The sequence below is a fragment of the Mytilus edulis genome, chromosome 13, assembly GCF_963676685.1.
Source record: "Mytilus edulis chromosome 13, xbMytEdul2.2, whole genome shotgun sequence".
Classification (NCBI taxonomy): domain Eukaryota; kingdom Metazoa; phylum Mollusca; class Bivalvia; order Mytilida; family Mytilidae; genus Mytilus; species Mytilus edulis.
In genome coordinates, this window is record NC_092356.1 from 36,868,275 (window position 1) to 36,879,905 (window position 11,631).

The 11,631-nt window shown below is 31.7% G+C and overlaps 1 protein-coding gene across 1 annotated transcript; it reads left to right on the forward strand.

The window, feature by feature from the left end:
* Positions 1–105: 105 nt before the first annotated feature.
* LOC139501466 (peptidyl-prolyl cis-trans isomerase H-like) lies at positions 106–10,741 on the forward strand. The gene is made up of 7 exons (XM_071290540.1): positions 106–217; positions 4,031–4,095; positions 4,329–4,397; positions 5,343–5,385; positions 6,615–6,710; positions 8,417–8,504; positions 10,359–10,741. Exons 1-7 carry the CDS (start codon positions 146–148, stop codon positions 10,466–10,468), a joined length of 543 nt encoding a protein of 180 aa, XP_071146641.1. The 5' UTR covers positions 106–145; the 3' UTR covers positions 10,469–10,741.
* Positions 10,742–11,631: the final 890 nt, after the last annotated feature.

An 11,631-nucleotide genomic window follows, 5' to 3' on the forward strand; every position in this document is an offset into this window, starting at 1 on the left:
ATACACTCCCTTTTTTTCTACTCATATTTGTTTAAGTAAAAAAAAAAAGCGTGTGTAAATTTCAATTATACGGAAGTCCGTCTGATTTAACTTAGCTTTACCCAACTTAAAAGTACGTAAAGGGAGATAATAAAAAGCCGACAACATGTCGTATTCAGAAAAACCAAATAACACTAACAATCCCGTTGTTTTCTTTGATATTTCCATTGGAAACACAGTACGTATGATCATTTGAATATCTTCAATACACAATTACACGCGACCGACATGTTATGGTTTAAATAGAACATAGTGACGATTTTAGAAAAAAAAGGGGGGGGGGGGGTAAAACTTATTTTGGCGGAATTTTTTTATGGAGGCGGTGTTCTAAAACAACAAAAAATAACACGGGGAGGTGAATGGGCACTCTTTATATGCATAGACGTGTCATGGATTACTCTTTGTTTAATGTATCCTTTTTCAGGCTTAAACATTTGAGGTTTTCATTTATGATTCTTGTTCTTTGGCTTTGCTGTTAGCATTTATAGGGGATGAACTTGAAGTATGATTGCCAAGGAGACAACTATCACAGTTATTAGTATTCAAAATATGAGCATTTTCACACTATGACTATAATCTTAGTTTATCATAACAAATATTATATGGCTGTATTATATTTACACCTCAAAAACTACTCTGTGTACAGACTTACCTGTCCAGTTGGAAATGTTTTAATGCCTGGCATCCACTATATAGATATATGAAAATTAAATGCATTTTTCATTTCAGAAAGATTAAATCTTTTTTTTGTGTTTTAATGGGCATTTTTTTTCATTCCTGCACAAGGTATAAAAATAAACGAAGTGATTTTACAACTTGGAGATGTTCCCTCTCAGGTATAAACAACTCTTTTTTTTATTTAAATTGATTGTCATGGACAATAGAAATCTACACAACTATAGGTGAGTTAAAGGGTGTAATTGAGTGGACAGTATCAAATGCAATTCAGGTGGTTTTTTTACACCTTCTGCAGGAAGGGAAAAAAATGCCCATCAAAATCCAGGAATGATTTATTTTTCTGAATCACAAAATGCGTCTAAATCTTAAATATCTAGTGGATGCCAGGCATTAAAAACTTCCAAACAGCACAGGTAAGTCTGTACACAAGAGTAGTGTTTGAGGTGTAAATACGGCCATATTTGTCCATTTGTTACAGTCAGGGGTACTACTTGTACAAGTGTATTTTATTTACTTAAAGAAGTGAAAAAAAATATACACATATAAGTAAATAAATAATGTTTGAATAATCTCCCCTTAATTTTCTGAAAAATTTACTTGTATAAGTAAATTTTTCTTACAATCCAACAAATATCCTCAAGTTTTGAGATGTAAAATCATGCCTTTAAAATTTTTTCCCAGGTTTGCTCAATTTTTTTCATTAAAGATCAATGTTTCATCTCATTAATTCATCAAAGAAACTGATTGAGCAAAGATCTTGTATATTTGCGCAAGGCCTTCAAAAATTGCTCCTTTGGGGCTTGTAAATGAGCAGTGTTAAGAAGATAACAAACAAATGGGACTTTCATTGTCCATGAAATTACACTTAAATGATTAGTAAAGACATCTGTAAAGGGTACACAATTTAAAATTCTATTAGAGCAAAGAAATCTTAAGAATTCAAGAAAAGAAGAAAGGATGATTTTTTTACTTATACAAGTAAAAAATTCTGAATGCCTAAGGGACATAACTAAGCCAATTTTTTTTTTACCTATACAAGTAAATAAAATTCACTTGTATAAGTATCCTACAAATTTACTTATATGTGTATATTTTTTTTTACTTCTTCAAGTAAATAAAATACACTTGTATAAGTAGTACCCCTGACTGTGTTATGACGAATCTAATTCAAAGAAAAAAATTACAAACCTCTATATTTATATTTAATGATAGTTTGATCTGTACTACATTTGTAAGTACTAAAGTATAGACTATAAAATTTTAAAAAGGCACTAACATCATGAACATGAAAATGGAAACAATTCAAATGAGAAAACTAACAGCCTAATTTATAACAGAACCATTTATGAAAAACAACTATGCCAGACTATGAGCTATCTACAACCACTGAAGTACCATGACTACAGGTTTTTGACATAGAACAAGCACATAGAAATGATAGAGAAGCGGTGGGGTTAACCATATTTTTGTAGGCTCTCATTTTTCCTCTAACCTTGGACAGGGATGTGACATCACAATAATAGAACAAACTTTAAATACCAGTTGCTTGTCTTAAATTATGGTTCCAAGGATCAAAATAACAATAGATACCAAACACCGGATATGAAAACAAGGAATTGTATAAAAACATAGAGTATCTCAGAGCTCCAGATAAGCTGCATATTTGCGTGATCACGCAATAAAAATTATTAAAAACCCAATGCAATTGCCCATTGCAGGGTTCAATAACCCAATTAATTCAAAGGAAAACCCAATTATATGCCAAAACCATGAGTTTTTAACGCTTTTACTCGCTATCATTTGTGTTATTTAACCTTATCTGATCACAGTCGTAGCGTAAATCTATTTTATAATATTTATAATTGGAAAAATTCTATCGTTCTAAAAATAGAAGTTTTTCGAATTGCTCGGGACTTATCATAACATACAATGATTTAAAACGAAAGTAAATGTCCGCATGTTTTCATCTTCTTTCTTTTTGATAGCTTAGGGAAAGTTATGATAATAACAAAACTCAGCTAGTGTTTTTATGAAGCATCCATCAAACACACGTGCGTGTTTGCATACCTTAACGAGAACATTGCTAGATAGATAAACACAGGGTTACGTCAAAAACTAAATCAGTTGTAAAGTGAAAGGTATATCTCAAATCTGGGAACTACTTATTATTTTTTTTTAAAAAGTAGGTCTGGCAAATGGGTGAAAGTACTGGCAAAACTTCCTTACAGCACCTAAATTTCACATAAAAATCTAAACACTTAACCGGACCACGCCTACCCCAACTAAACTGTAGGGTTATCATATGGGATCTAGAAAGGTAATAAGTTACTGTCCAACTAGTGACACCAGTTGCAGTTTATATAAGTTGTGAGAAAATAAAAAACTGGAAGAACGTTTAAAACGGGACATAAATAAAATGTACAATTGCTCGTCAGTACTAGTGAATAAACTAAATAAAACAGCTAGCACATACTTAAGATGGAAAAACATCTGAGGTTGATAAAATGTGATTATGCCTGAATATTCAATATTGTGTTGATGAAAAAACCCAATACATAAAGGAGCTTAGTGGTTAAAAACCCAATATTGATAATGCAATTAAAAATCTTTATTACCCAATAACGTAAAAAAATGGTGGGTAAAAACCCCAATTTGTGAATTCTTATCTGGAGCTCTGGTATCTGAGTTCCTCAAAGCTTATTCAAAGCCAATTACCAACATGACCAAGGTTAGAAATGATTAACAAATCATGTTCTTCCAGATTTATTCATATTATCCACTGAATATTTCCCACTATACTCCAGAAAAGTTATGTTTAATCCATTCAATCCTAATTCATGTAATTATTATAACACCATCTGACTATCATGACCATACCAATTTCACTGACCTGAGTGTAAACATTTTCTATTTAGTGAAGCAGTCATGCATGTCATGATAGTACTAAAGTTTGATTGTTTTCTTCATTTGCATGATTTGTTTTATATTGTAAATCGTAAGCAATGGTAAGTTGATAAAACTTTTAATCAATGTATTGGTGCAGATATATGAGTATTCTGAAAGTATAAGGGGTATGACCATGATGACTCTACCTCCGAAATAATTACTCTGTACATGTACAAAAATGTACCAGGAAATAAATGCTTGTATAAGTATTCATAACCATTTGATAACCGTGACTGATAGAGCATCATGATTGAAATTCAAATATAACATTGTCATGATTGTATTGTAAGATGAAAGTGATATATATTTTAAACCAAATTCATATTTAATTGTTGTTAATTTTACAATTTTGTTATAATTGTTATAGGAACAAGGAAGATTGAAGATTGAACTATTTGCAGATGTCGTACCAAAATCGGCAGAAAATTTCAGGTGAGTTTTAATAATAAATTTATAACAAATTCTGTAAACATACTGTAAATTCAGCAATAATTGCATGCATTTATTATTGCTATTTTATCATTTTAGATATGTAGGTATAATATTGAAAAAGCCATATGATATTCTCTATTTATAAATAGAACAGCTCGAGATCTAATGCAAACCTTTTGTCTCATGTAATTTATGTATGTATCAACATTCCACTTATTAATTTACTTTTCCAGACAGTTTTGTACTGGGGAATACAAAAAAGATGGCATTCCAATGGGATACAAAGGATGTACATTTCACAGGTAAGTCTTATAATTGTGTAGTTGATTTTCTTGAACACAGGGAATATTGTAACATCATAAACATAAAAAAGGAGATGTACAACATGTACAATGCAAGCCTAGGTTATACATTAATGAGCCATCAGCCTTACAACAATGTAAAGCAAAAGTAACCAAAAGATATCTGGAGAGAAACATGCCTTCAACAATAAACAGGTGTTCATACCTATCTAATTGTAATTGTCTTAATATTTTAATATTGGCTTCTTTACTGATGAGTAAAGTTGAGAATGGAAATGGAGAATATGTCAAAGAGACAACAACCCAACCATAGAGCAGATAACAGCTGAAGGCCACCAATGGGTCTTCAATGTAGCGAGAAACTCCAGCACCCTGAGGCGTTCTTCAGCTGGCCCCTAAATAAATATGTATACTAGTTCTGTGATAATGGACGTCATACTAAACTCTGAATTATACACAAGAAACTAAAATTTAAATCATACAAGACTAACAAAGGCCAGAGGCTCCTGACTTGGTACAAGCACAAAAATGCGGCTAGGTTAAGCATGTTTTTTGAGATCTCAACCCTCCCCTATACCTCTAGCCAATGTACATGATGTAGAAAAAACAAACGCACAACAATATGCATAGTAAAACTCAGTTTAAGAGAAGTCTGAGTCTGGTGTCAGAATAGGTAACGAAAGAAAATAAACAAAATGACGATAATACATAAATAACAAACGAGTACTAGCAGTTACTGACATGCCAGCACCAGACCTCAATTTAACTGATTGAATGATTATGTCTTCATCATATGAATATCAAGCACAATCCTATATAAGATCATTGCAAACAGTATATATTTTCAAAAATATAATCTTTTGTAAGGAAAGCTTGAACATGTTGAAATAGATATTGATTAACCTAATTTTAATCTTTTCATGTTTCTTCCCCTTATTTCTTTAGAGTGATAAAAGATTTCATGGTGCAAGGAGGCGATTTTGTAAATGTAAGTATACATATGTACTGATGTAAATGCAAATTAAATGTACTTCCAGTTATTTCTACACATATACCATAATGCATATATCTTGTGAATTCCGAAATTATTGCAATGTTTTTATACCCCCGCTTTAAAAAAGGGAGGGTATACTGTTTTACCTCTGTCTGTCAGTCCGTCCGTCCGTCCATCAGTCCGTCCGTCAGTCAGTCAGTCAGTCCATCCGTCCCATGAAACTTTCGTCACATTTTTCTCAGGAACTACACATCCACCCTTTCTGTAATTTGGTATCAACATTTATATATGTCAGTCACACCGTGTGATGCGTTTTCAGATTCATCACTTGACAACTTCCTGTTTACCGAACACTTGTCTGATTTTACACATGATAGCCAAGTTGAAAATTTTCGTCACATTTTTCTCAGGAACTACAATACAAGGATTTCTGAAATTTGGTTTCAGGATTTATATTAATCAGCTATACTGTGTGATGCGTTTTAAGATTCATCACTCGACAACTTCCTGTTTACCGAACACTTGTATGATTTTACACATGATAGCCAAGTTGAAAATTTTCGTCACATTTTTCTCAGGAACTACAATACAAGGATTTCTGAAATTTGGTTTCAGGATTTATATAAGTCAGCTATACCGTGTGATGCGTTTTCAGATTCATCACTCGACTACTTCCTGTTTACCGAACACTTGTATGATTTTACACATGATAACCAAGTTAAAAATTTTCGTCACATTTGTCTCAGGAACTACAATACAAGGATTTCTGAAATTTGGTTTCAGGATTTTTATAAGTCAGCTATACCGTGTGATGCGTTTTCAGATTCATCACTCGACAACTTCCTGTTTACCGAACACTTGCATATTTTTACACTATTAATATTATCCACTTGCGGCGGGGGTATCATCAGTGAGAAGTAGCTCGCAGTTTCACTTGTTTTTAATGCAAATAATGTCACAGACATGACAGTGTGAGTATCTGTATAATTAATATTAACTTGCATTTCAATATCTGATGCATATATCAGCATGATCAGTAGGCAGATTTCCTTGATATCACAGTAAATATTCATGCATTTTTGTCAACTCCTAAAAATCCTTGGAAAAAATATAAGTAGAAAATAATTAAAACAGAACAAGCACCATACTCATAGCAATGATGAATCAATTCTTACTGTAATCCTTAAGAAACAATTGATACTAGCAGAGACTTATATTTACAGGGTGATGGAACGGGTATTTGTAGTATATATGGTGGAATTGCCTTTTCTGATGAAAACTTTAAAATGAAGCATGTTGGACCTGGTATTTTATCTATGGTTAGTATGGTTCAAAAGTAGTCAGTTTTTACTCTATGGGTTGCCAGGTATTAATGTAGAAAAGGACTTATTGACAATTTGAAAGTTTTCTTTTTATATATATATATATATATATATATATATATATAGATTCATCTTGATTTATACAATTTAAGCGAACGCTGGAACAATTTTAAAATTTCCAAACACACCGCAAAGACTACAGAAATATGCATATATATATATAAATCAAACAGGAATGGAGACAAATTTGGGACTTGAGTATTAAAAAAGATAAATCTATTTTTTTTTACAAAATGCTGAATTGAATGTTGAATATTTGTGCTTACTAAACCAATCATATTTAAGTTTAAAATACTGGTACTTTCTTTGCATACATGATACACAATAAATAAGATCAAATAAGTTTGCCAAAATAGAGACAATTTCACTAAGATGTTAAAGAAAAAATATAGAGTACAAATCTTCCCAAAGTTGATTTACATATGTTATACAAAGTGCATTTTGATACACCATTTTGTACACTAGTACTACTTGCAAAAATAAAATGTTTGGTTAGTATCTATGTATTTTTGTTCGCTGGAGTTTCTCTGGAGTTTAAGAAGCTCCATCTTGCAATTAATGTTTTCATATGTACAATTTATATTGGTCACATTAGTAACTCTAATTGAAAATATGCAAAAAGAATTGTATATGACTCAAGCAAGTCATAGAAACTTTATTGGCAATGATCTTTTTGAAACCTTCATTTACATGCAGGTATAAAACACTTGACATAATTGATTGCTCTTTTTTATACAAATAAGTAGATGTGGTTTGATTTCCAATGAGACAACTCTCCACCAGAGACCAAATGACTTAAAATAAGGTCACTGTAAATGTCTTCATCAATGAGGAAATCCTAGACAGCATAGCGAGCTATAAATAGCTACGAAAAAATGTATTCAAAACAAGAAAACTAAGACCCAATAAATGCACAAAACAATAAAAGAAAAAAACAAATATGATATACATCAACAAATAACAACTGATTATAGCAGGCTCATGACTTTGGACAGGCACATGCAGAAGGTGGCAAGTTAAACATCTTGAGGACGCTGAACTCTTCCCTTACCTGAGACAGTGATACAACAACACAAGAACAAACTATTAAAATCAGTCAAAAAGGCTTAATCATCATATCAATACAAAGCACTAACTCACAATCTACTGAAGCTAATTCAATGCAAATATTACAGGTAACCTATAAAAAAACTCCTATATTATATATATTATCTAAGACTTAAATCAAAATCAGCACACCTTTTAAGGTGGTACCCAACACCTTGACTAAAATTTATTTGGCTCGTTTAATTTTCATAAAATTTTGACAAATTATTTACTTTGACCCTTTGACAAAAATATAAAAATTTAAAAAAATTGAACCAACCAATTTATCAGAAAAAATACACTGGTTATATAGCAGTTGACAAACACTAATTTTGATCATTGAGAAGCTTAATATTCCCTTAACAATACAATGTAATTAAAACGTTTAGCTGAGTATTCAGAGTTATCTCCCTGTAGTGTTAGGTACCACCTTAAGAATAATTGAAATCAAGGTATTGTAAATTGAACTATTATAAGTATTATGGTATTTCTAAAACTAAAACTCTACATATTTTATAATGACTGCAAATATATTAAAATTTTGGGATTTATTTCAGGCCAATAGTGGAAAAGACAGTAATGGTTGTCAGTTTTTCATCACATCAACAAAATGTGACTTTTTAGATGGAAAACATGTTGTTTTTGGTAAGGAATTTAAATATTTGAAGTATGTTCAGAATTATCTGAGTAATGGTTTTACTTAGATTAATTTTCACTGCCTTCGCCATTTTTAACCGGATTTTTGTGACAAAAATGTCGGTTATTGATTTGGGGATGTACGGCGGGCGGTCGGGCGGCCGGGCAATCGGGCAGGCAGTCGGGCGGGTGGCAATCAAATGTTGTCCGTGCATTAACTCATGAACCATACAACCAAAGCTTTTAAAATTTTAATATGTTGTTACTGACGACTAAATGAAGGTCAAGTTCAATAATGGCGATTTTGACTTTTACCGTTCAGGAGTTATGGTTCTTGAAAGATTGAAAAATGGAGTTTCCAGTCGTGTCCGTGCATTTACGCATGAACTGTTCTACCAAAGTTTCCCAAATTTTAATATGTTGTTACTGATGACAAAATAGAGGTCAAGTTAAATAATGACGATTTTGACTTTTACCGTTCAGGAGTTATGGTTCTTGAAAGATTGAAAAATGGTGTTTCCAGTCGTGTCCTTGCAATTTCTCATGAACCATTCAATCTAAGATTTTCAAATTTTAATATGTTGATACTGATGACAAAATGGAGGTCAAATTTGATATTGATGATTTTCACTTTCACCATTCATCAGTAATGGTTCTTGTGATATTGCCAGGACACAAATAAATATTAATAAATCCGGTTTGCTGTCGTTGTGACAGCCTCTTGTTTTCATTATTTTTGTCCCTCGCTAAGGGTCTGGATAAAATGGAATATAATCTGCTCAGGCTATGTGAAAATTTCCAACAAATCTATGACTCACATGAATTATTTCTTAAACAAAATATTACTGCAAGGAGTCAAAAAATGTTTAGCAAAAACTATTTGACATGAATCAAAATATTGCTATTATTGTCTTCTTCAAGTTGATAAGTTATTAATATTATTAATCATGTTAATACCAAAGTTGGCTAATTTCAAGACCCATGTAGAAATATGAAAAGGTCAAGTAGTAACATGAAATTAAGACAACATTGTTCAGAGATAATGTTTATTTACCTTCAAATGCAACTATTGTATACCACTATAACTGAAAAATAACTTAAAAATTTGGAGGACAAAAATGTTCAATGAGTTCATTACATACATGGAGAAAGCTCAGGTACTTTAATATTTAGAGAAATTTTTTCATTGTCATAGGAAACAAATATTGGCCATAAAGTCAAATTAAATACTTTCATCCTGTTATATTTATTAAGCATAATTGACTTTAGCAAGACTTTCATTTGTTTACTTAGATTTGACAAGTCCAAAATTCTAAACATATTTTCAACATACATTTGATTTCTATAATAGACTTGTTTACATCTATGATAGACTGTAGTTGCTAACAAAATCATAAGTATACAGTATTGTCTGATTTGATCTTGTTAGGGCTATTCCAGAAAAAATGTATGGGGAGGGGGGAGTTGGAAGGCACATTATATTAATAATACATGGGTGATGGGTATCAGAGCAACTTTTCACACTATAATGCACTATAATTCTCAATTACAATTGTCTGGGTGGCAGGTGCTGACAAAAACTGCCTTCCAACCCCCTCCATACATTTTTTCTGGAATAGCCCTTAGCATAAACTAACATTTTTTTATGAAATTTCCCAAGATAAGTAATAAAGAAGGAAAAGTTCACATAAATTCATATGAAACTTTATCGTTCAATGGGAGACAGAATATTACCATGAATACCTGGATGATGTAATGGAAACTTTTATCATAAATTTAAAAATTCTTTTGTTTTTATGAAGCATGTTTTATATAATAGTAGTTCTGAAACTAAAGTAAATATGAATATTCTTTCTTTTTCAGGAAAAGTGGTAGATGGACTGTTAATTCTGCGGAAAATAGAAAATGTTCCAACAGGACCAAATAATAAACCTAAAATAGCAGTTGTAATAACACAATGTGGAGAAATGTGACGATCAGAAACAGGAAATGACTATGACCATCAGTTTTATAGACAACATTGTCTGATTTAATTCAGTACACATGTATATGGATCTGTTTCTATGTTGTTGGTCAGATACCGCAGGGACCAACCAAAAGACCAAACAACAGACTTACAAAATGTTTTACTAGTACTGGTGCTTATATTGGAAATGCAATGAAGCATGAAAGATGAAGAAGCAGAAAATTGTTTTACTAGTTGATGCATATCTGTATTAAAGAAATAAAAGAAATATCTGTCTTGACGGAATATATATTTTTATACCCAATTCTGTAGTTTCATTATTACTGGTTGAATACCCATTTTGCGTGGTCACAGGTGAGCTCAAATTCAGATGTTCAGCGAATTTCACATTTTTTTTAGGCTTTGTAGAGATTGGCAAAAATACGAAATCATATACCCGCAAAAATGCAAGTTCTCCTCAATCAACGAATCGATACCCACAAAAATAAATGAATCCACAGTAATATTCAGGACAGTATCAGTTGGAGATTGAACCCTTTTGGGATATGGGATATTGGGGTACACAAAGTCGGGATATACAAACTAGGGGCATAAATTTCTACTGTTGATGCAATAACAGGAAAAGAGAAGGAAAAATTTAAACAAGTGACAGGTTTAGCCAGCTGTAAAACCAGGTTTAATCAACCATTTTCTACATTTAAAAATGCCTGTATCAAGTCAGGAACAAATTGTTATTCATTTGTTTGATGTGTTTGGCTTTTGATTTTGTTCAGTATTTTTGTGATTTTACCTTTTAAAACAACTGGAAAGAGAGATGGAGGGACATCTAAAGTGGGTGAATGAGTGTATCAATACTTTTTTGGGGGAAATTAATATGATGATAGATGGCTGTTTAATGTCCAGTAGAAAGTTTAATGCATATATAGGGCGAGAACGTCATGTGAATTGGATATGAATATTGAAACCTGTGTTGCGCTCTCTGTTCTACAAATACCTACAATTAAACATAAAAGAAAAATATATTTGTAATTCCAATATTAATCAAAATATTGTTTAAATTGATCCAATCCTTTATACAATGCAAAACTGATAAAAGAAAACATAGGTGTTGCTCATTATATAAGGTAGTATGGTGTTTAAGGTTTCCAACTTATGTGTGATATGGTTTTT

What these genes read in the sequence shown, in the direction of transcription:
- LOC139501466 (XM_071290540.1), top strand. Translation starts at nt 146, where the DNA reads ATGTCGTATTCAGAAAAACCAAATAACACTAACAATCCCGTTGTTTTC. An exon ending in AAAGGATGTACATTTCACAG is followed by an intron (nt 4,398 to 5,342) that starts GTAAGTCTTATA and finishes TTATTTCTTTAG; the next exon opens with AGTGATAAAAGATTTCATGG. An exon ending in GACCTGGTATTTTATCTATG is followed by an intron (nt 6,711 to 8,416) that starts GTTAGTATGGTT and finishes GATTTATTTCAG; the next exon opens with GCCAATAGTGGAAAAGACAG.